Source organism: Haliotis cracherodii, unplaced genomic scaffold, assembly GCF_022045235.1.
Source record: "Haliotis cracherodii isolate W230 unplaced genomic scaffold, xgHalCrac1.p SCAF_12, whole genome shotgun sequence".
Lineage (NCBI taxonomy): Eukaryota > Metazoa > Mollusca > Gastropoda > Lepetellida > Haliotidae > Haliotis > Haliotis cracherodii.
The window spans coordinates 30,621,528-30,648,404 of NW_027266267.1; the positions used below are offsets into that span (position 1 = coordinate 30,621,528).

Here is a 26,877-nt window from a genome sequence, read left to right on the forward strand (position 1 = left end):
CTTTTTGGAGAAATATCAGAATGGATCTATGACAGAATCGACTTTATAAACTGATTGTGAAAAAAATCAATCAGTTTGATAATATTTGGTGCCCAAGATTGGTCTTTAGAAATCCTGACCACAACCATGTCAATTGGTGTCCAAATCAGCAGGTCACAGCACTCTTTCCCCAAGACATACACCTGACCCTGAATTGGGTGATAGTACTCATGACTATCCTACAGATGAAGACAGCCATTTCTCCTCTCACTGAAAATGAAATAAACAATTAAACATTCAATATCCAACATGATTAAACCCCACAACATATCCCTTAATGTACAGTGTGCTGATAAGAATCTCTCCAAGTATATTTAGGGATGACCTGTATATTTGTAAAATGTCAAAAATGTTCAATTACATTGTACTGGGTATTATGTCCCAACTTATGAACTTATGTATCAAGATATGTTATTTCATGGAAGAAGAGGGTGTATGTTCTTCCATTCAAACATGTGCAGACTTGGGGCAGAATATAAGCCTATGAACAGAATATAGATCGGCCTTGTTTGAGTAGTGTGTGCCTACTACATACTACAATAAAACATCATGTTCTTAGGGCATCTGCTGTTTGTATTTCATAAGTAGTGACCGTATTAAAATGAAAAAAATGTACTTTGACATTGTCAAGATGCACAAACAAAGCTCTGACATACTAACCTAGACAGAAGCCTTTCACAGTATCAACAGCTGCTTGAATTCCAACAGTTCTCGCAGCATAAGGGCACTTCACCTCAATATTGTCTGGTAGGAAATGCCTTGCTGCAGGTGACTGGAACATAACTGGCATCATGAAAGCTGCCTTGACCAGGCCGTCTGGGGATGCCCCAAGCACACCAGATTCATGCATCCATATTCCTGAAAACACACGAACATGAATAGATCAGTAGTATGTCAAACAGATTTTTGTAATTGCAAGCCAACATTGTGGGGAAAATTAATTTTGACAGTTTTCACATTTTATTCTGAAACAAAATTAGTATCTTCAACAAACAAATACAGCTTCATAAGGCACATTGAAGCACTGGACAAATAGCGCCAAGAATTGCAGTGATGATAAGAACCCACATCATATCGTACCAAAATATCAGCTTTTTCTTCTTCTGAAAGTGGTGCTATTTGACAGAGTCCTGCTTTCTACTTGCAAATAGCATTTAAGAAATATTTCATTTTCTCATCAAATTAGAATTCCACAGCTATTTCTCCCGATCGATCCAAACACAGCACCAAAGTTGGAGGCAGAGATTTGGTGTTTCCGAACAATACACCACAGAGGATTTGTCCTCTGTCCTGCTGTCTTTTTTGCAATATCTGCAATCCTGGATGGTGACAGCAGGACTGCCCTGCTCAGCCAGGACTGCTTACACGGTGCTTCCATGTACGCCTGGCTGAGTACACCATCTTCTACAGATGTAATTATTGGCCCCTCAACTGGTGGTTCTGGTGACAGAATCCATCGGAGTGCTGCAATACATAGTTACATAAATAAGCTACAGGTATATAAGCATGATAAGTAATGCTATTTCAATGACAAAGAGATCAACAGTGTATAAGTGATTAAGGCTGCAAAAATAGATGTTATTTTTCAAATTGCATATAGCTCATAATTTAAGCAATCAGTAGCTCAGATACTTTTAAGAAATTGATCAAAGTTAATTACAACTTAGGCATGATTGAGAATAAATTCATATGTATAATATGTATTTTAACACACAGGAAATACTTCTATCTAAATAACACAAACAATATGATTTATTGGAAAATGCTTGTTAGAAAGAAAATAAACGTAAAACCAAGATATCAGTAAATTTTTGTTGAAACCAGAAGTAATCTAATCCTCTTGTAACAGAAAACAAGAAACACATTTGCTGTCAATTTGCAAATGTATTTACCCTCAACAGTATTTTAAAAATGGTTAGAGCTAGTGCAAGCGCACATGTATAGAATAACTTAATAAAGAATAAAACAATAGTATCAACACACAACTTAAAATAATAAGGCACCAGTGAATTGTCCAAGCTTGTCCAGCTCATCATGCATAAATTTGCGGTCGTCATCTATGACCTCTCTAGTTAGAGCTCTGGCTTATCAAAGGTATAAAGTAAGTACTTAGAACAAATGAAATGACATTTTCAAAATAACTAAATCATGAAAAATTACCATGATTACATACATATTTACCACATATTGATTAGGGATATCAAAAGGCAGCTGTATTGAACACACTCACTTGTAATTAGGCTTGCGAGGTGGAAACAGTTCCTCCATACTGGCAATCCCTGGCCTCATTTTAGACTTGGGTGCATTTAGCCAGCTACACTTCACATCAGTTTTGCTGGCTTCCTGTAACTATTGTAATATTTTTTATTACTGTAAAATTAACAAGTATTTGTCACTAAGTGACGAAATGTCCCCGGCCTGTATATACACCATAGTACCAAATATGAAGACAATCCAGTGTTTAGTTCTTGAGATATCGCGGCAACAAAAAGGTGGAACGTACGTACGGTCGTGAATACTATATCCCCCGCTTCGCACTTTCGCGCGGCGGGGGACAATAACCAACCTTAACAACATGTTTGATAGAATCTGTAACATGTACAGGTGTATCATCATTTCAAACAAGAAAACAAGCATTAGATGTGAGCATGCTGAGTGACCACATTTTAACATTGACCGAAAATATTGTGGCATGGTGTTCGAAATCAACCGAGTCAGTGTGCACAATGAGTCAAGTAGGTACATTATTATCAACAATTACCCTATATTTTATCACTTAAACTTACCCAAAGTGCAGCATCTACATGGTGACAGGAAAATTGACCTAAAGGACACTCACGTGATGAGTATGCCACACCAAAGGTATCATCCAGGTGAAGCTGGAGTTAAAGTTTAACAAAATTAATATAATGTATTCAAAACGAGGGTTCTGATGGCATGTGTATGCAAGTGTTTTAGTCTCAAGTTGGCATTAATGCATCTATGGACCTATCTTCTCCATGGTATACTTTTTTTGGAAGAGCTCACATAATATATTTTGGTAGTTTCTTAGTATTCTAGCAAGTGCTACATAGCAATCATTATCAAATATTGACAGTAGCGGGTGACCTCGCCTTGGTGAACACTACCAAGCTATACTTCCTTTCACGCAACATGGAATTTGCTTATGTGAGGCACTGTCTTCATCAGCTGAAGAACATCAACAAATACAACTTCAATCCTTTAGTAAAGGTGTCCCAATTATATCAAAATAAAAAAGTAAAGACTATTTTTACTTGCACCAAAGAATCTTTCTAACAATAAAGATATTAACTTGAACACAACACTCCATCACAAAATAAAGCCATGCAGTGAATAAGATTTCTCAATGTATTTGTCTTTGACCGGAATCGAACCGATGTCTAAAGATTAGACTACCATTCAAAAGCTTCAGTACATCTTGAAACAAATAAACACTTTGTTATTATGCACATCAAAGTATGAACCCATCATACTTGTGATGAAATAATAAATGTGTGAACCCATCACACTGGTGGATGAAATAATAAATGTGTGAACCCATCACATGGGTGGATGAAACAATAAATGTGAGAACCCATCATACTTATGATGAATTGTAACATAAATGTAGGTATGTTCCCTGTTCTGATTGGTTAAAAAGTGTTGTCGAATGAGCATAACATCGCTGAATTTTTGGGGTCTCATCACCGTGTATGTATACATTAATTAATGGAACTATTTTTGAAATCATCAACATGGAGGAACAGATGGAAATTTACCCTGACTTCCACATCGGAGATTTCGATGAAATATTGAGTGAATGGGGCGACGAGACATTTTCTGAGATAATACAAGAATTTGAAGGTAAATGAAATTTACCTTTTTCCATTAATTACAAAATCATAATCATAAATAATGTAATTTTCTTGGGCTTGGCCAAAGGAAAAAACAAAACAAAATCAATTTTTAACAGAGTAAAAAACATTTATTGCAACTCTATAATGACTTTCATACATCCACCTAATTTTGTTCTTATTATAACCCACAAAAAGCTGTTGAAGCTGAAAAACCGTTCTGAGATGGCCCCCGAACTAGGAAATACAGCCAGCGTTTCCGTAGAGCCCAAAGTTCAAGCGTCCAGTCACCGCTTCGCGTCCCTTGATACAAAAGCAGTACAGGACATCGTGGATAGGAACCTCTCCAAATCTACTGGGAGTTAAAATATTTCGACGTAAGCCATTGAAACATAAAAGAATACATAAACAAATAAAAAAAAATTCCTACGCAGATTCGATCAACATCAGCGAGAGTTACCTCCCTTACACCATTGCCATAATAGCAATGTAAAGCGTGACCAATGTGTCATCGCAAAAATTGGCAATAATATAACGAGATTGACCAAAATCTTAACATAAATTAAATATTTCGTTTTGTAAGATTTGAGATATGTTATACTAAATGGATATACGGAAATTTCATTTAAACACGACACCGTAATAATAACGAAATACTCCCACTTACCGTCACATTTGTACCCTGAACACGGCAATCTTTTCACTTCCAGAATGGCTTGGTTTCCGAGGTTTTGAACCCACGTTCGAAGAGCTTCCTGCTTTTCAACTGAATGAGAGACTGAGGTTCTTTTATGCCGAAGTCAGAAATGCTGAGGGAGAACTTTACTCAAAATCGAGTTTTGTTGGGTTACGTGCTGCCATACACAGGCACATCAGGGGGCCGCCATTTGAGCGCAGCATAAACATTATCCAAGACCGGGAATTTCACACTGCAAACTGCCGTCACTTTACTGTCAAACGCAGGTATTGAATCGCGAGATTTGCAGAATTACCGGCCACAAATCCGATGAATCGTTGAAGTCGTATTCCATTGACTCGTGCTCGTCTCAAAAACGACATTATTCGAACATTTTTCAGAGACAGGAGCAGCTCGCTAACGAACGTAATTTGGTACCTGTCATAGATACAAATATCCTGCCACTGTCCACTGCTCCCGTGAGTAATTTCCAGGTTAATTCTTCTGCTAATTTCCACGGCCTCTCTCACATATGTTATTCCACTGTAACAGTAAACAACTTTTTCAATCCCAGCTAAGCTGCATGTCTGAAATTTCGCACGTTTGACGTCTCTTGTCACCACCTCAGTTTCAGGCGAGTTGACACTATCTTGTACAGGGGCCAAACAGTATGTACGTCTTTTCTAATTTTGATTATTTGTATTTCATAGTTACGCACAACTACAAATTACAAGTAAGATGAGGAACTGTGATAAAGAATTGAATTTGTGATATTTCCTGTTGTTTGTTTATTTTCTGAGAAATGAGCTTGAACATGTGACCACCCCTTTCGTAAAATGGACCCTCATTATTGGAGTACCTCGAAACCATTGATCGGTTTCGCGGCACCCCATATCATGCATCTTTTCGAAGGTGAGCACGAGGAGACGTATTACTAACGACAGTTTTGTTGTGTCATGCGCTCAGTAAATTAGTTCCTCCTAAATATCGATTTAATTAACGTTCATGTTACAATGTCGATAAATATTTCGTTTTGTAAGATTTGCGTGATGTTATGCTGAATGGATGTACGGAAATTTTTCATTTGAACACTCCGCCTTACGGCGTCGTGTTCAAATGAAATTTCCGTACATCCATTCAGCATAACATCACGCAAATCTTACAAAACGAAATATTTATCTCCTAATTGTAACATAAATGTAGGTATGTTCCCTGTTCTGATTGGTTAAAAAGTGTTGTCGAATGAGCATAACATCGCTGAATTTTTGGGGTCTCATCACCGTGTATGTATACATTAATTAATGGAACTATTTTTGAAATCATCAACATGGAGGAACAGATGGAAATTTACCCTGACTTCCACATCGGAGATTTCGATGAAATATTGAGTGAATGGGGCGACGAGACATTTTCTGAGATAATACAAGAATTTGAAGGTAAATGAAATTTACCTTTTTCCATTAATTACAAAATCATAATCATAAATAATGTAATTTTCTTGGGCTTGGCCAAAGGAAAAAACAAAACAAAATCAATTTTTAACAGAGTAAAAAACATTTATTGCAACTCTATAATGACTTTCATACATCCACCTAATTTTGTTCTTATTATAACCCACAAAAAGCTGTTGAAGCTGAAAAACCGTTCTGAGATGGCCCCCGAACTAGGAAATACAGCCAGCGTTTCCGTAGAGCCCAAAGTTCAAGCGTCCAGTCACCGCTTCGCGTCCCTTGATACAAAAGCAGTACAGGACATCGTGGATAGGAACCTCTCCAAATCTACTGGGAGTTAAAATATTTCGACGTAAGCCATTGAAACATAAAAGAATACATAAACAAATAAAAAAAAATTCCTACGCAGATTCGATCAACATCAGCGAGAGTTACCTCCCTTACACCATTGCCATAATAGCAATGTAAAGCGTGACCAATGTGTCATCGCAAAAATTGGCAATAATATAACGAGATTGACCAAAATCTTAACATAAATTAAATATTTCGTTTTGTAAGATTTGAGATATGTTATACTAAATGGATATACGGAAATTTCATTTAAACACGACACCGTAATAATAACGAAATACTCCCACTTACCGTCACATTTGTACCCTGAACACGGCAATCTTTTCACTTCCAGAATGGCTTGGTTTCCGAGGTTTTGAACCCACGTTCGAAGAGCTTCCTGCTTTTCAACTGAATGAGAGACTGAGGTTCTTTTATGCCGAAGTCAGAAATGCTGAGGGAGAACTTTACTCAAAATCGAGTTTTGTTGGGTTACGTGCTGCCATACACAGGCACATCAGGGGGCCGCCATTTGAGCGCAGCATAAACATTATCCAAGACCGGGAATTTCACACTGCAAACTGCCGTCACTTTACTGTCAAACGCAGGTATTGAATCGCGAGATTTGCAGAATTACCGGCCACAAATCCGATGAATCGTTGAAGTCGTATTCCATTGACTCGTGCTCGTCTCAAAAACGACATTATTCGAACATTTTTCAGAGACAGGAGCAGCTCGCTAACGAACGTAATTTGGTACCTGTCATAGATACAAATATCCTGCCACTGTCCACTGCTCCCGTGAGTAATTTCCAGGTTAATTCTTCTGCTAATTTCCACGGCCTCTCTCACATATGTTATTCCACTGTAACAGTAAACAACTTTTTCAATCCCAGCTAAGCTGCATGTCTGAAATTTCGCACGTTTGACGTCTCTTGTCACCACCTCAGTTTCAGGCGAGTTGACACTATCTTGTACAGGGGCCAAACAGTATGTACGTCTTTTCTAATTTTGATTATTTGTATTTCATAGTTACGCACAACTACAAATTACAAGTAAGATGAGGAACTGTGATAAAGAATTGAATTTGTGATATTTCCTGTTGTTTGTTTATTTTCTGAGAAATGAGCTTGAACATGTGACCACCCCTTTCGTAAAATGGACCCTCATTATTGGAGTACCTCGAAACCATTGATCGGTTTCGCGGCACCCCATATCATGCATCTTTTCGAAGGTGAGCACGAGGAGACGTATTACTAACGACAGTTTTGTTGTGTCATGCGCTCAGTAAATTAGTTCCTCCTAAATATCGATTTAATTAACGTTCATGTTACAATGTCGATAAATATTTCGTTTTGTAAGATTTGCGTGATGTTATGCTGAATGGATGTACGGAAATTTTTCATTTGAACACTCCGCCTTACGGCGTCGTGTTCAAATGAAATTTCCGTACATCCATTCAGCATAACATCACGCAAATCTTACAAAACGAAATATTTATCTCCTAATTGTAACATAAATGTAGGTATGTTCCCTGTTCTGATTGGTTAAAAAGTGTTGTCGAATGAGCATAACATCGCTGAATTTTTGGGGTCTCATCACCGTGTATGTATACATTAATTAATGGAACTATTTTTGAAATCATCAACATGGAGGAACAGATGGAAATTTACCCTGACTTCCACATCGGAGATTTCGATGAAATATTGAGTGAATGGGGCGACGAGACATTTTCTGAGATAATACAAGAATTTGAAGGTAAATGAAATTTACCTTTTTCCATTAATTACAAAATCATAATCATAAATAATGTAATTTTCTTGGGCTTGGCCAAAGGAAAAAACAAAACAAAATCAATTTTTAACAGAGTAAAAAACATTTATTGCAACTCTATAATGACTTTCATACATCCACCTAATTTTGTTCTTATTATAACCCACAAAAAGCTGTTGAAGCTGAAAAACCGTTCTGAGATGGCCCCCGAACTAGGAAATACAGCCAGCGTTTCCGTAGAGCCCAAAGTTCAAGCGTCCAGTCACCGCTTCGCGTCCCTTGATACAAAAGCAGTACAGGACATCGTGGATAGGAACCTCTCCAAATCTACTGGGAGTTAAAATATTTCGACGTAAGCCATTGAAACATAAAAGAATACATAAACAAATAAAAAAAAATTCCTACGCAGATTCGATCAACATCAGCGAGAGTTACCTCCCTTACACCATTGCCATAATAGCAATGTAAAGCGTGACCAATGTGTCATCGCAAAAATTGGCAATAATATAACGAGATTGACCAAAATCTTAACATAAATTAAATATTTCGTTTTGTAAGATTTGAGATATGTTATACTAAATGGATATACGGAAATTTCATTTAAACACGACACCGTAATAATAACGAAATACTCCCACTTACCGTCACATTTGTACCCTGAACACGGCAATCTTTTCACTTCCAGAATGGCTTGGTTTCCGAGGTTTTGAACCCACGTTCGAAGAGCTTCCTGCTTTTCAACTGAATGAGAGACTGAGGTTCTTTTATGCCGAAGTCAGAAATGCTGAGGGAGAACTTTACTCAAAATCGAGTTTTGTTGGGTTACGTGCTGCCATACACAGGCACATCAGGGGGCCGCCATTTGAGCGCAGCATAAACATTATCCAAGACCGGGAATTTCACACTGCAAACTGCCGTCACTTTACTGTCAAACGCAGGTATTGAATCGCGAGATTTGCAGAATTACCGGCCACAAATCCGATGAATCGTTGAAGTCGTATTCCATTGACTCGTGCTCGTCTCAAAAACGACATTATTCGAACATTTTTCAGAGACAGGAGCAGCTCGCTAACGAACGTAATTTGGTACCTGTCATAGATACAAATATCCTGCCACTGTCCACTGCTCCCGTGAGTAATTTCCAGGTTAATTCTTCTGCTAATTTCCACGGCCTCTCTCACATATGTTATTCCACTGTAACAGTAAACAACTTTTTCAATCCCAGCTAAGCTGCATGTCTGAAATTTCGCACGTTTGACGTCTCTTGTCACCACCTCAGTTTCAGGCGAGTTGACACTATCTTGTACAGGGGCCAAACAGTATGTACGTCTTTTCTAATTTTGATTATTTGTATTTCATAGTTACGCACAACTACAAATTACAAGTAAGATGAGGAACTGTGATAAAGAATTGAATTTGTGATATTTCCTGTTGTTTGTTTATTTTCTGAGAAATGAGCTTGAACATGTGACCACCCCTTTCGTAAAATGGACCCTCATTATTGGAGTACCTCGAAACCATTGATCGGTTTCGCGGCACCCCATATCATGCATCTTTTCGAAGGTGAGCACGAGGAGACGTATTACTAACGACAGTTTTGTTGTGTCATGCGCTCAGTAAATTAGTTCCTCCTAAATATCGATTTAATTAACGTTCATGTTACAATGTCGATAAATATTTCGTTTTGTAAGATTTGCGTGATGTTATGCTGAATGGATGTACGGAAATTTTTCATTTGAACACTCCGCCTTACGGCGTCGTGTTCAAATGAAATTTCCGTACATCCATTCAGCATAACATCACGCAAATCTTACAAAACGAAATATTTATCTCCTAAATAATAAATGTGTTAACCCATCACATGGGTGGATGAAATAATGAATGTGTGAATCCATCACATGGGGGGATGAAATAATAAATGTGTTAACTCATCACACAGGTGGATGAAATAATAAATGTGTGAACCCATCACACGGGTAGATGAAATAATAAATGTAGGTAAATCTAAAAAGGGACTTACTGTATTACAATGACGAAGAAGCCGACATGCCTCAGTCATCCTTCAGCCATCAAAGGGTGGAGAACGCCAGCATTTTTAAGTGTTTTGCAAATATTGCATGTAATAAATCATATATATAACACAATGATAGAGTAATAAAATGCAATAGATACACAAGTATCAACTTCTCACCTCTGCCTTGGGGACCTACCATATAATTTCACCTACCTGAGACTGTCTATAGGGAAACAATGAATTCATAGCCACTCCCAACTCATAGACAGAATTTATGGTGAATCTGAAGACAAACAGAGAGTGAATTTGTAGCGACACTTTTCTATATTGGAAATGGATTATAAAAAATAAATTTGCATCGCAGATGATTGGTTGCGTCACTTGGGCTAATGAAAGACACATTGGTTGCAAGTTTAACTGTATGTTTCTGGGTGTTTTCTTTTCACATTATCTTTTGTGAATACAGTATAAAATACAAAATTGGTAAGTATAAGACTTTCTTTACCAGGATCAATATCATACACATGTAATTTGGTAAGTATGTAAAAGCTGGGGCACAAGGGGTTCATTCGGTAAGTGGTGAGTGGAGTAGATGACTACATTATTATATAGATAGGATTTGCAAGATTGTTTGTAACTTCTATGATATATAAATAATCAGATAAGGGTATCAGCGTTATAAGCGTCGTTTGTCACCGGAAGTAGAGAATAATGGAGATTCTCGCATAGTCCCGTGACCTACTGTAGTGTAAACTGATGTTGGCACTATCCAGACGATAATAGTACCAATGGCACTAGTTGACACTATTGTGAGTCTTTTACTTTAGCAAAGGTAAGTGAAAGGCCATGAAAGACGCGTACGTACTTTGTTTGCTTTGAATTCGAGCTGATTGGCTGGGAGGTTTTTTAGGTCCTGCAACTTCCCTGGCACGGGCTGCGGCTCTCGGGAAACTTCGGCTGTATTGGCGGACATGGCCAACCACTATACTCCCCCCTATTTACAGGAACCTGACGTCTTCTGTGACCTTCGGAGGGGTAGGACCGTATATTCTGCCCTGGTTAACATCCGGGATTTTCATAGATTACGACTTTGTCTCTTCCGTCGAGATATCCACCTTCGACTCCCAAGGCTCTCTGGGACTAGTAGACACTTCTTAGATCTCCATTCTCAGTTTTGGTTTTCCGACAGGGATTACCTTTCGGCTGTTCCTGGGGCCTATTCAATATACTAGGCCTATAAGTCTTTTTCTTGACCCTCAGTAAACAGATTGGGCCTATGGATCTTCTCTGTGATGCCCAGTAAATATCCCGGGCTTAGGGATCTTTCGGCCTCAGTCCTCCGATCTAGTGGATCCGGTAGATGGCCCTGGCATTGCTAATGGAGCAATACAGAACTGTTGGGTCCGGGGGACTTGGCGGGTTGCCAAGGGTTTCCCCAAGTTGTTGGGAAAACTCTGGTCTTCCAAATTTGATAGGTGCAACTCTTATAAGTGGATGTATCCCGCCGTAGACCGCCTCAAGGACTGGTCTACTTTGGCATCCTGTATTCTGGCCTATTGGAGTGATAGGGGATGATCAGGCCATCTTGTTCATCCCCTGGAAGTTGGGGGAACCTGGTTGAGGAATCATGAAGTTGACTTTCTTCTCGGGCTTGGGGCTTCTCCTGGGACAATCAGCTTTGAAATGCCCTTGCTCGCCGCAAGCGAAGCACCCATCATTGCGCCCCAGGCTGAGGACCGAGAACAGACGCGTGCTCTAGACATATTCTCTGCCAACTTCTTCACCATGTTTTACTTCTCTTCTACGTCCTTCTTTGTCTCCTTCTTTAATTCTGTCAGCCCCCTCTCTACTTCCTCCATTCGTTGTTCGACAGAACGCGGTTCCCCCATCCGATTCAGGCTTGCCAGTTCTTCCTCCAGCATGACCTGCTTATCTCTCGCCTGGGTTGCCGCCCATATACTACTTGGGCATCATGTTGGAAATGGTGGACTCTATCTATAGCATCCTCTAAGGTATCGGGGCGAAGATTGGCTACAAATTGACTCGCCTCCTTATTTGAGCACCCTTGATAAAACTTGGTGATTACTTGTTGGTCCACATAATAGTCAGGCAGGCCCGGGAAGGTTATCACGGCTGTGTTCACCAAGCGCTCTGACCACACTGCGAAGGACTCATCCGCATCCTGGTGCATTGTCTGGAATTTCATTTGGACAGTCTCGGGTAATTCCGCCTTACTGAATTGCTTTTTCATTTTAGACGCCATAGCTTCGAAAGATATATCAGGCTGTCGCTCCTTGCATATGGCAAAATAACCAAGGGCCTCATCCTGGAGGCAAAGGGTGTCGAACTTTTGTTGATCAGTCCACCGGTGATTCCTTGCCCAAGTGTCTAATTAGATCTGGAAAGCACTCCAGCTCCCCTTCCCTCCATATGAAACGGGTGGGGTCTTCAGACCCGCTCCCCTGACGTGGTCTTCTGATCGCCTCGCCTCGCTCATGATCTTGATCAGGCCTGGGGGGGATCTGTTCGGCCTACGATCTGAACTTTTCTTCTGACCTCACGTTGCAGCATACTCATGGTGGTCTCTGTTGGTTGGCATCGACCGTTCGGGTCCGGTAATCTACTCCAGGGATATCTGCTTCCATATTAACCGCTATATTCTGGTGGTCAACTTCACTGGCCTGTGTAGTCCCACTGCTCTCCGGATGTTCCATTCTTGGCTGATCCAATGGCCTGTTGTGGGGAAACATAGGTTGTGGCCCGGTATCCCCCATCGGGGGTTGATGTACAAATTTGCCTGGTGGTCCAGTGGCCCTTCCCTCATAGTTGGAGATGACATCGTTGATTGAGTTCAAATCTCTCTCAAATCTACGGTCCGTGGAGAACTCTGGTCTGTCATACACACCTGGATTCGACCCCATGCTCAGGTGCCCTCGTATCTCCGCTTCCTTAGGTTGTACTTGATCACATTCTTGTAGCCTGCCCCTCTCGGCACTGTGAAGCTTGTTCTGTAACCGTGATATTTCTTCTTCTGCTCTCATTCTCTCTTCCTCTGCTTTCATTCTCTCTTCCTCTGCTTTCATTCTCTCTTCCTCTGCTCTCATTCTCTTCCTCTGCTCACATTTTCTTTTCCTCTGCCCTGCGTAATTTATGTAGGTATTCCTCCTCCATAGCTCTGCGTTCTTGCTCCCGCCTTTGAGAGGCCAATTCCCACTGGTATTGTTCCCTATAGCCTGACTGTTGGGCGGTACCGAGACACTGACACTGACGAGACACTAGCAGATGAAGTAGGTCTGTTAACCGCTGGCGTTTCCGGCGGTGTGTCCATGGTACATGCAGAAATCAGTTGCTACTATAGTTCTTAAGCCATCCTGACACTTGCACGATTTTCGTTCCCGCAATGGCTCGCACTTCGGCGTGCCAATGATTAAAGTCTTCGGGAACAAGCGTGCAGTGTGTGTGAAGCGTGCGGTGGTGCGTGCCATGTCGTAGAGAGAATTTCAAAATGTTCAAAAATTTGGCACGCATCAATTTTCATGCCATGTGCGCGCCACTTGCGTGAACATTGTACGAACTCGGCGCAAACACTGCCTATGATGCGTGCCATGGGAATCCACTACACGCTCTGACACACCATGGCACGCATGGGTCACGAACTGTCTACGTTGTGGGCGCATCTGTTAGCGCCGCGTTCACGCATTCGAGCGTGTCGCGGAGTGATCGTTAGGGTGTTCACGTAATCATGGAACGCCCAGCTCACACATAGGACGTGCACGTCACGAACCATTCGCGCAATGCACGAACTGCTCACTAAGTGTTTACGCATTGTTCGCGCGTAGTTCACGACCAATGAGCAACGACGGCACTCGCGTCAGTGCGTATGTAAGCGGGGCCTGGTCATTCTGCAACTTGCCAGCAATGGACAACATGCCTGACAAGGAGAAAGTCCGTAGAAGAATGGGAAGACCAGTGCAAGACAGGAAGAGGACAGATTGCAGACAGGGAGAGGGATCTTTCTCCTCCTTCCTCCTGCTCAAGTGTGTATGTTGTTCCATAGACACAACTTGAAGTTTTTACAGAGACTTAAGCCCCATTTACATGGACACTTTTACTTACGTGAGTATATATACTTACATGAGTAAATTTTGTCCATGTGAATGGGGCTTAAGAAAGTATGGAAAGTCTCTCTTTCGCCTCTGGTTGACTATCTTCAACAGTGACATGGTCTCAAATGATAAAAATCCACTTGCATAAACTTCATGTGAACGCAATGTAAATATACTTTTGCTAACATGAGTAAATATACTCCATGAGTAAACTTGCTTACATGAGTAAATGTTGTCCATGTGAATGGGGCTTTAAATAGAACTGTCAAGTGAAGAAGAGCCCACAGTAAAACAGAAGAAGAGAATCAGAGTGTCCAAGGACGGAATTCCTGAGCATAAGTGGACAGATGAGGGTACAAATTAGCAGAATATGTAAAAGACTACCCACAGTTGTATGACAAGAGACAGAAGGACTGGCTCAATGGGGCACCACCCTCTGCCCCAACATCAACATACTAGAACTTATACCCAGCATCTGCAACAGCTATGAGTACAATGCTGTGGAAGCCCTTGTAATTATAATAGAGGGAGCCTGCTTTGGGTGGCTTCTTCATAGCAACTTGCTTGCCGTCCAGGGCCCCCAGACAATTGTGGTAGTTCCATCTGGAGCTGAACATCTCATCAACCTCCTTCCACTCTCTTTGAGTTTTGGGTCAACTGAGCACTTCGTCCTTGTAGACCTCAATGATACCTCTGGTAAGAACTAGCAGATTGTACCTGCTTCAACTCTGAACCTGTACTGTGGACTTGGATAGGCATTTCCAGTGGCTAGGAAGCGGAGGGTGGCAGCCAGCTTGAGTCAAACTTCAAGCGGTTTTCTCATGAACGTGGTCTCCTTCTTAAGGTGAGGGGTTAACTTCTCCACCATCTCTTGCTCTTGCTGCCTTTTCTCCTGCTCTTCAAGAAGTAATAGTTCTGCAGCTGCCAGATATAGATACCTTCTCTGTTATGGTATTATCTGGTATTCAGCATGTTGTATCGTTCACAGTGAGTCGAGGAATGAAGCGTCTCTTCTATTTGGAGTTTATATACATACGCCAACAGCGGGATTTGAAGCGTGCCGCCAAGCGGGACAAAGCGTGACCAAAGATTGTAGCGACACTTCACGCATGCGCGAAGTCGTCGGGGCAATGCGTGGAGATGCGGGAAAACAGCGGGAACTATGCGTGTCATATGTGACACTGCGGGACATTGCGGTACGGAAGACGTGAACAATGCGCAAACAATACTTAACCTATATGTAAACAATTCGTGCCATTGCATGTCAATGTGTGCCAATGCGGCCGATTTTGGGCCGTGCATTGCGTAGACATTGCGTAACTAATGCGTGTACAGTGCGCGAACAGGTCGCAAACGCGGCTTCACGCTCCGCTGCGTACCACCGAAATGGCACGCATTGCGCGGCATTCAGGGACAAAAATCGTGCAAGTGTCAGGGGGGCTTCAGTTTCTGATATCAACTGACAATGTATATCTTCAATGTTGAACAATGCTGTGTAGTTGTTAAATGTTCAAGTCTGTGGCAATGTTTTTAATGAACACCAATGATTGGCACACTTCAGCCTCAATATACACCTAGGTCTATTAAAACATGTGTTCCCACAGTATATCGAAGGGAAATATGCACAATAACTGTCCTTGTAACAACCTCACTTGTTGTGATCTGACAGCACCATGTTAGGCCTCTTCAATACAGTTTCAGCTTAAATTGAGTAAAGGTATCCTCGTGTCATGGATGTTTCGATCACTTACGAAAAGTCGCTGAATATTCATAGTAACATTCATATTATCTTTTTTTCAAATATCTTACCTGTGAACTTGTTTATTTATGACAAACATTTCCCAAATCCACGTATTTCCATTGAAATTGACACTCACAGCATGGCCGCCCTCTCACTAGCCGAGCAAACATTCCCGGATTTCCCATTGAAACATATATTATTATGCACCTGAAAGAGGTATACCTTTTGTATGCATTTTGGTAAAGTTTAATTTATGTAGATTCAAAATAAATTTGTCGTAATGAATTTCACATGGATGTTAATCTAGAAATTTGGAACAAAATATGCATCGGAAAATGCCGACATGTCTGTATATATAAAAGTAATTGTCCATACACCCTCAGCTGGGAGTGATCTCCCTTGTTGTCACTAAACGTAAACACAAACGCACAATGGTCACAGGAAATATTTCATGAGGTAAATACTGCTCATGCAAGACATATCACACAGTTAATGTTTGTAATGTAGCGAATAAAAATTCAAATTATAAAGATTTATTAAAATATACAGTGAATATGCTTCGGGAGACGCCTTCCCATACATTTCATTGATAGCAGCGTGCCACTTGTCATGTGCATCTGTATTAAATAGGAGGATAAATTGAATATTTTGGCTAAATGATCGTAATGACGACAAATGTTGTGTAATATATATTTTTTTTCTGATGTAATGAGGCCAAAAACAAAGGTGCTAGTGGTATGAATTAGGCCTAGACACGGCATACACCGTGTCGCGCTGCCAAAGGTTAATACTGCTTTCCTCCTCGCTAATGATGATTACTAAGGCGTCTGTCGGTTTACACGTTCTAATTCTAGAAAACACAAAGAGAGCAAGTTGAATATTTTCTGTAAGAAAAACACAAGCACAGACTTATGATTTGTTTACAGATGAATGAAGGAACCTTGCAATTCAAGTGACCCCAGCCCTCTTAAGCTGGCACCAGTGAGAAAAAGACTCAAGTTCTCTTTTAATGATGTACACGAACAGTGTCTGATTTTTGGGCGACAGGACGGGGACATCACATTAGGACCAATCCATGGTTCAAAAAGTGTATTCTTAGCTGCACACAGTTGTCAAGATGTAGTATTGAGTCGCATCATAAACGTCAAGCATGATGATTCACTGACATCATACCACAGATCTTGAAATGATCAAATGTCAAATATGCAACACAGGCAATACTCCCAAAAACTATTTCTCAGGCGACTGTAAGTACAAACGGGCAGTCCACTAGATCTGTCAAATCAATAACGTGGTTGTCTTGTTTAATCAGTGGCTTCAAAAAACATCGTGGTAACAACAAACTACACACAATTCAGTCTTTTGAACGAGCTGGTGACCTAAATGCAGCAGCAGTAGCAGTGGGGGACATGGATGTAATTGGAAGTATAAAAGATGTAGATTTAATTGCCAAAGAAGGTTTATATTATGAGACTTGTATGAAAAGATTTCTGAGAGCAGCCAATCAAGTACAACATATGAATGACAATGATGATGATGACACGATTTCTGAGAAATCTGTATGATGAGGTCTTTGCAAAACTAGTGGAAATCGATCTTTTCACAGAAGGAAAAGCTCAATCAATGGCAAAGATCACAGCAAGATATAATGAACTCATAACAAATCAGTCCCCCAACAACAGCAACTACAAAAGTGAGAAACTTAAAATGTGACTCTGTTCCTTTTTCGGCGACAGAATATCAGTGCAGAGGATTGCTGGCAAGGGGTTAACATGTTAACTCTGGCTGATGCAATCCACACAGTGAACATACTCAAGGGGGAGCTACACTTGACAAGGTTTGATGATGATGATGATGATGATGGTGGTGGTGATGATGATGATGATGATGATGATGATGATGATGGTGGTGATGATGATGATGATGATGATGATGATGATGATGGGGAGGCTTTCAATGAGGAAAACAAAAACTCTTAGAAATGCAGTCACGATTTGAGACACAACATAATGCAAGTCAAAAAGAAAGGATTCTTATCCAGCCTCCAGTGGAGTTTCTTAAGAGGCGTCCAAACAGGTTGTTACTGACAGTTTGTTGCAGTTTGTACTATGGTTGATAGACAGAAAAGCTTTCGAGTTGAATGCAGCTTTATACACGCCGTCAGATGACATACATCGAAAGGCAGTTGCTTTTGCAGAGTGTTTAGTTTATGCCTCAACAAACACAACAACCCCTTTTCATTTGGGTCTAGCCATTCAAATGCACCATGAATTTGGATCTCGTAGCATAATAGATACGCTGCACTCCTATGGACTCTGTGTAAGATACTCTGAATTGAGAATGTTCATGACGAGTCGGAATTACACAGAAACAGAGATGGCATCTATAAACCAAGTGGCATTGTCTCACCTGCAGATGGTGGATTGCTTATACAAGAGGGTTATGACAATGTGGATATTAACTGTGAAACGGTGGATGGGATAAATATTTTCCATTCAATGGCAAGGGTTTTGTTTCAATGTACAGATACACGTAAGTCAAAGGCAGAAAGCACTGACGTACCACGATGTAATGACTGATCTCTGAGGCTCAATGATGAAAAAAACTCTACATTGCATGTATTTCCTTTCCTTTCCTTTCTGTGCATACATTACTTTTCAAGCCTCACCAACGTTTGTGTGCTCTGGATTGAGGGTGGTATGGCATCAAGAAGTACAGACAGACGAAGGTTGATCCCTGTTCATGATATATGCAGACAGGTCCAGCTCAGCTTTTGCAAAGCTCTGCCAGCAGTACATGCTCTTGCTGGGTTTGACTCTACTTCAGCCTTCTTCAGAAATGGGAAGAAGACTGTGTACAATGCTTTGAAGGCTAACCCTGACGTCTATTCAGAGATGTTCCACCTGGGCGGAAAAGAAAAAAACCACCTGCTGCTAATGCTGCAAGACGCCTTACTGCACATTTGTATGACCCCATAGAAAGAATGAAGCCCATTTACCATGACCTCAACCTCATCAGAGCTAGGATGTGCATGAGAAAAAATGCAGACCTCTCTTTCCTTCATCCTTGTGAGTCCAGCTTTGAACAGCACGTAAAACTTTCGATGTGGCAAACACAAATTTGGATGAAATTACATGAAGCACTGCCTGACCTTGGAAGTCCTTTATACTTTGGGTGGACAAGAACTGTGAACATGTCGCTTGTACCGAACTTCTTTGAAGGTCAATATGCATCAGAGCTGCTTGAGAGCCTTGTGTGCCACTGTGTAGTGGTATCTGTCACACCAGATGCACATGCAGACAAATAATTTGACATGTGTTGAATGATGTTCTTGTGGGGTACAGGAGAAATGCACAAACAACGCTGATGGACTTGTGTGAACGCTGTGAAGGTTTCTTGTTGAAACTGTTAAAATCATTGTTTATACTGCGCGAAATTGTCAAACAATATAACATACCATAAAGGGTAGTAACTATAGCTACATGGATAAAACCATGTTAGTAGTTAAGGAATTATTAAATTTTAACTGTCTTCGCACTGGCTTACACTGATACTTAAGTACAATACCTATTTGCGTGACTTACTGTACAAGTTGTTCTTCAGAATCTATATTTCTAAAGATTATGTGTCCATCAAATCATAATGATTCGCTATGAAATAATTTACAAGCAATGAAGTATGTATTGCAGTCTTTATATTTCGGAATAGCATAGAAAATTGACCGAAATTTACCAACATTCAAATGCCTGATATAAAAAACTGTCCACATCGTTTTTATTACGACATGAATTTTTGTAATCCATATGTTTCAAGCTTTCATTTGATATATAATATGACTATACCTCTTCCTAGGGCAAAATGATCATCACTTTCTGGTCCCGTTTCCTGCTCTACACTGTCAACAGAAGTGACCCAGAAAGCTATGTCACACAAGTTCGATCATTTGATTGGTTGGCTTGTCGCATAACCGGGATGACATATATGGACGATCTCTTGTGTCAAAATCCGAATTAGAACAGTCCGCAGTTGTTTTATGACATCTTTGTCCATCAAACATTCATTTTCTGTTTTAATATTGAAAAAAAACGATGAAAAGTCACAAATATCCAGATTATTTACAAGGTTGATGCAGGGAGTTATTTTTCAGGCTCATCAAGACAGGGACACCAAAACTCAGAATGTTGACGCACAACACGAACTGGCGTGCAGAAACGTAAATGTGTCCAGTGCTGACATGTAGGGTGGGTACATTGTGCCCAGGTTGTTATGATCAGTGAGACATTAGCTCGCACCTGATCAGGTACAAATTTGCTACATTTGCAGCAGAGTTCGTCATCACTTGTCACATCACTATCAAAAATATCGTCCTGATACGAGTTGGACCGTGAAGTTCCAGTACTTGCATTCGTTGCAGCGACAGTAGTTGTTTTTTTAAATGATTTACTTGGTTTAGGCGCTTGCTTTCTTTTTTGGGGTGCCGATTTCACAGTCTGGTGGGAAATAATTTTATTCAGAAAGATGGCCTTGCCCCCGACAACAGCGCTCAGAACGTTTCTCTTTTTAGTAGGCACAGCTTTCTTGAAAAGTACAGTCGTCTTGTCTTTAAAGAATCCTGCTACATCATTGCCCTCAGTAGGTGAAGTGGCAACCTTGTCTCCAACTGGCACACATGAATCAATAACACCGGTATCAGGATGCAGCAAAGGTTCAGTCGACTTAAAAACTGTTGATGGCGCAATGTTGATATTGTAGACTTGTCAAATGGATAGACTCCACATTTTCTGAAAGAGGATTGCAGATTTGTTGGTGTCAGCGACAGGTTATAAGCTCTACAACCATGTTCACGAACAGAATGTTTATCAACTGAACTTGTGGCATTTTCCCGCATATACGTATGACAGAAGTTGTTGTAAATTTTAGCAAAAGGTCCAAAGCAACCAACATCCATTGGCTGTAAAACATGGGATGTGTGTGCAGGCAGTACAAACAAAATAATGTGATGTTGACGTGCCCATTCGATGAGTGAAATAGATACGTGGGATCTATGACCATCATACACAATAAGAAGTGGACTATCTGCAGACGCGGCGACAGCATGCTTCAGGAAATGCTCTGTCAGAGAGTGTTGAAAAATCTCTGTGTTTGACCAGCCAGAGTCGCTTACAGTGCCTGCTGCTCTAGGGGTACTTCCTGAAAGTAGTTCTTCCCGCATCCTCTTGCCCTTGAATACAGAATACGGTGGTATAGAACTACCAGACGCATTGCCGCAACCTATAACAGTTGTATTACTTGATCTTGATGTTGTGACTGCAGCTGGAATACTCTGACTCGATTTAACAACTGATGGTGGGGTATGATGCTCCACAAGTCCCTTTTCGTCAACATTATAAATACGATGAGGGCATGTCTTCAGGTTGTACTTATCAATGATGTGCCCAAGCTCATTAAAATAATGAGTGATCGTCTCTGAGGTAGCTTTTGCTCTCTGTATCTCAAGGGATCGTGGCTTCTTCACTGACAGATCAGGCCATCGCTTCATAAACCCATAGAACCACTGAAGTGATAGGGGTTGTTCATCCTTTGACTTCTTTCCAACATATATTGCTAGGTCTGTGGCAATAGTAGTAACCTCAGCCCTAGTATAGCCATACCCAAAATTTGCCATGGCTTCAATATGTGAAACAAGTCCCTGTTCTTCTTCCATGGACAATAGTGGTTCTCTACCAGTGGTACTACATTCAATAGAAACCTTCCCACTAATCCTGTCATGCAGTGTAGCAAATGGAACAGCAAAGGTAGTGGCAGCTTTCCTAATTGCCATTCCATCTAAAACAGCATTATATGCCTTGTCTAGGGCTGCAGACAAATATTGCCTATATTGACCTCTTCTGGTTGGTTCACCATTGGTCAAAACCTGTAAAAATAAAGGTTTATTTTATATATCACCAAAACACCAGAGACAGAAGTTCTCAAAAAGCATAACGTTTTCAATAAGAAATTACCCTAATTTGTTTCCATAGTTTTAAATTTTGGCGAGCACATCACGTGTCTCATCACGTGACATTTACACCATGAACGTAAACAAGCAGACGACAGGTGTGCCGTCAATTTACAATGTGTGCATTTATTACAATTGACATTTTATTTGAGCTGATCAAGTTACATTAGTGATCTCGGGTTAAAAAGTAGTTGTTTGCTGAATATGAGCTATTACTTACATTTGGTAACTTGACACGAAGCATTTTCCGGTCCAAGCGAACGAAAGCAGTGTTGTCAGAAGATCAAAGCTGCAGGTACCGTAATTTCTCGTTACATATCGCGAAAATCGGATTCAAAATGGCCGAAAAGTTAAATGTGACTTGACGATACATCACAACTTCAAAGCGTATAGTGTTTTCACAAATCACTAACCACTGACAAATCACATGCACGTGGGTTTCAAGCACCTGTTTTCACCTGTCAAGATGTCATAGTTCATGGACATTCACCTTGATCTACTAACACCTGGTTTGTTTTGTTCATATGTTTACACTTTTACGTTTAAAAAGACATAAAAACCTTTGATACACTGTATTTGTGCCAAGGCCAAATTAGTAATAATTGAGTTGTTTGAATATTTTTATATTTTGTATATTAACTGCATTTATTTAAAATCTGAAATTTCTGTGTGTACTTTAATGTAAACTTGTTTTAACATCTCACAATTATTGGTGTTTGCAAGTTACCACGTAAGTTTAATATCACTTATTTGACCAAGGTAAAAAAAAAATAAGGTGCCGTTTTCGCTTGAGTCGAGGTGCCGTTTTGCTGAGGTGCCGTTTAACATTTCGCTATAACCCAGTCAGTTGCACATGTAATGTAATATAACATACTAAAATAATTTTAAAAATCACTGTTGACCAGTATGTAATAATTCAATATTAATTTGCTATAAATCCCAGCAATGTGTGGAATCTCACACAACAGCTGGGTCACCGATCCTGGTAATGTTAGTGAATCAATCAATAATCAATGTTCATAGAGTTCCTCTGCAGAGTTACTCGAAGGCGAATAGAACATAATCCGACTCCCAGAATCGCAGAAATCACACCGTAGAAATCCAGTAATACCTCACATGTTATTCCAAAACATGAGTGGTTTGAATATCCCGCATTATGATCACAGCACAACACCGAAATGTCAGCGTAACCTGGGCTCGCCGCACGTGGTTGGCTGTGTATACTAACAAAGCCACGTGCGCCGATTGACATTCAGCGATTTTCGCTGACATTTCTGAATGACAGCCGTTCCGTGTGCGCGGAGCAGACGACGAGTGCAGCTTGGAGGCAAGATGCGACAATAATTCATCTCGAATTTGTTTGAAATGACAACAAAACTACTTTTGTAACGTTTTTCCAATCCAAGATGGCGGATGGGAAAAAATGACTGGTGCGACGACCCGTCCACTTGGTCGGACTTTTACACCCGATTTATGAATTGGTTCGCAGCGCCATTGTAGTGTAAACTGATGTTGGTACTATCCCGGCGGTAATAGTACCAGTGGCACTAGTTGACACTATTGTGAGTCTTTTACTTTAGCAAAGGTAAGTGAAAAGCCATGAAAGACGCCTACTTACTTTGCTTGCTTTGAATTCGACTGATTCCCCACATGCGATCCCGGCTCGCTGATTGGCTGGGAGGTTTTCGTTTCCTGTGTCCTCCTGCCCTGGTACGGGCTGCGGCTCTCGGGAAACTTCGGCTGTACTTGGCGGACATGGCCGACCACTACACTACTTACGCGCCCTATTGTCATCGTGGGCTCCAAAGTAAACAGGCATTAACTAAAAGGCATCTCGTTATCATTACGTACTAGTTACTGAAGAAATACTTAGGCCTATACACTACAACCTGGCGACGAGATAAAAACTTTGAAGAATAAGACAGCCACAAGAAAATGATCTTGGACGAATAAGTGGAATAACGCGGGACATTCAGAAACCAAGTTATCGGACAGAATGGATTCTCGGAAGTGTGGTACCTTGTGAACTGAGGATACAATGACTTTGTGGAAATGTGTTATTTTAGTTAGTGGTGTTGTGCTGTGCATGTTTTCTCACGGATATTCATGGAAATTCGCGGAACTTGGGAAATAACGAATTCCGAAACACAAAGGTGGGATCGTTTCAATATTATCTCAGCCCTGCGACATTGCCACATTGATCTATAGTCAAATATCAAACATGTCTTTATATGTTTGGGCGTTTGGAAGAATTTGATGATAGTAAATGTGACTTTGAAACTTACATTGAACGTTTTGAGCAAATATGTAATGCTAATGGTATTCCGGACACCCGTAAAACATCGGCACTACTGGCTTCAATTAGTCCTAAAACTTTCACGTTGTTGAAATCTTTCATTGCACCGGTGAAACCTAATTCACTTTCGTACGAGGAAATTGTTGCAACCTTGTCTGCGCATCTATCCCCCAAACTGGCAATTGCTGAACGGTTCCGATTCTATAGACGAAATTAACACAGAATATGTGGCAGAATTACAGCGTCTTGCAAACAAATGTCATTTTGGAAATTTCTTAGAGCAGGCCTTGCGTGATAGACTAGTCTGTGGGTTACGAAATGAAGCTATTCAACGCAAATTATTGTCAGAAGTTGATCTTAACCTTAAGAAAGTTCAAGACATTGCCATTGCTATGGAATTAGCCGACAAAAATGCACACGACTTGAAAACTGTTCAAGAACAGATCGGTGGAATTCAAATCAATAAGGTCACACACCAAAGGTCAACCAACAGGAAGCAAGGATCGCGTCCTTCACCTCAGAATGACACAAATGTAAGGTCACAGTCACTGAATCAGAAGTGTTACCGCTGCGGCAAAACTAATCATAGATCAGAAGATTGTTGGTACAAGAACTTTAGATGCAATGATTGTACCAAAATTGGCCATTTGCAATCGCAATGTAGATTAAAGTCAACCAGTTCAATGAAGTTTGTTGAAGAAAACCCGATCCCAAATGGATACGGAAACGAAGAAACAGATGATTATGTCAGTGATACCGTTACACTGGGACTGTTTCACAACAGTGAAAAGACGGGAAGCGCGAAGCGGTGAAAGTTGGCATCAGTGTAAACAGACAACCGATCTCCATGGAAATTGACACGGGTCAGCAACCACAATCATTCCATATTCGGTATACACAGAAAAACTGTCTGAAGTAGAACTTTCTGAACCTATGACAGTACTGAAAACTTACTCGGGTCAATCCATACCTTTGATTGGTCGGGCTGAAGTGGACGTAGAATACAATGGCACCATTCACAAGTTACCTTTCCTAGTGGCTGATGTGGCCGGTACATAGGCAATCATTGGTAGACTTTGGATATCCAAGCTAAATCTAGACATGAACAGTCTGTTCACAGTGAATTTCAACACCGACTCCGATGTAAAAAGTGAAGTTGCAACAGTGTTAAAGAACCATGCAAGTATTTTTTGCTGATGGATTAGGAACAGTGAAAGGAAAGGAAGCTAAAGTCACAATGAAACCCAATGCCAGGCCTATATTCATGAAAGCAAGACCAGTGCCATATGCCCTGAGAGAGAAAGTGGAGAAATAGCTAGACAAATTGGAGAAAGATGGAGTGATTTCAAAGTCAACTCAAGTGATTGGGAAACACCCATTGTTGTCGTTCCTAAGAAATCAAACGATGTGAGAATCTGTGGGGTCTATAAAGTTACCTTAAACCAGTGGATTGAAGTGGAAAAGTACCCCCTCCCAAAAGGGGCAGATTTGTTTGCAACTCTAGCAGGCAGTGAAATCTCGATAATTGATCTGACAAAAGCATATCAGCAAGTCCCTGTAAGAGAAGAAACCAAGAAGTTGCTTGTAATCAACACCCACAAAGGACTTTACTGTTACAATCGACTGCCATTTGGCATCGCTAGTTGTCCAGCAATATTTCAACAAATCATGGAAGAGATCCTGCAAGGTACACCTAGAACTGTCACCTTTCAAGATGACATAGAACTAGGAGGGAAGACAACAAAACATGTTCAACTTCTTGACCAAGTCCTTGAGAGATTAGAACACTTTGGAATTAGGGTTTGCAAAAGAAAATGCCAGTTTGCACAACCCAAAATTTTTGAGTATTTGGGTCATGTGATCGATCGAAACGGATTGCATACAGTTCAAGAGAAGGTTGAAGCTATTACCCGAACTCCGGAACCAACAAACAGAACCCAGCTCAGATCGTTCCTCGGAATGCTGCAATACTATGCACATTTTATCTCCCACCTATCGACGAAGATTCATCCTCTCAACAATCTGCTCAAAGAAAACACTGAGTGGATCTGGACACCACAATGTCAGGAAGGTTTTAACCGAGCAAAACAAGCCTTGTCTTCAGCCGAACTGTTGACACATTATGACCCCGACGGCGATCTCTTTTAAAGTCCCGTGCTACACACATGGCTCAGTATCGGATGTGACCACCTCCAACAACAATGCAGGCCCTAACACGACGTCGAACTGACTACACGAGTCTATCTGACATCCTGATTAGGGATTCTACGCCATTCTTCCAGCAGGGCAATTGCCAAGGCACAACATTGTCAATGTTGACTGTTGACGTTTCGAATCCTGCGTCCAAGTTGGTTCCAGTGGTGCTCTACAGGCGACATGTCCGGTGATCTGTCACGGTCACGTTGTTGGCGTTCAAAAAGTCGCTAGTGACTCGAACTGTTGGAAGGGTGGCGTCCTCCTGCTGAAACAGCGTCCGTTGGTGTCGTTGCAGGAATGGCAGTACCACAGGCCGCAAAACCGCATCAATGTAACGATTTCCGTCGATGATGACCTGATCTGCCTTCTGGTCCCCGCAGATGCCACACCAGACTATGACACTG

At 40.9% G+C, this 26,877-nt stretch overlaps 1 protein-coding gene and 1 pseudogene across 1 annotated transcript; both read right to left on the bottom strand.

Annotated features, from left to right (window-relative positions):
* Nucleotides 1-694: 694 nt before the first annotated feature.
* On the bottom strand, nt 695-3,194 carry LOC139457278 (uncharacterized). The gene is made up of 6 exons (XM_071238686.1): nt 3,168-3,194; nt 2,826-2,918; nt 2,270-2,388; nt 2,043-2,119; nt 1,237-1,503; nt 695-897 (listed from the first exon to the last, which is right to left on the bottom strand). The coding sequence occupies exons 1-6, from the start codon at nt 3,192-3,194 to the stop codon at nt 695-697; spliced, it is 786 nt and encodes a 261-aa protein (XP_071094787.1).
* A 17,131-nt stretch (nt 3,195-20,325) lies between these two features.
* Nucleotides 20,326-22,225, bottom strand: LOC139457775 (uncharacterized; annotated as a pseudogene).
* Nucleotides 22,226-26,877: the final 4,652 nt, after the last annotated feature.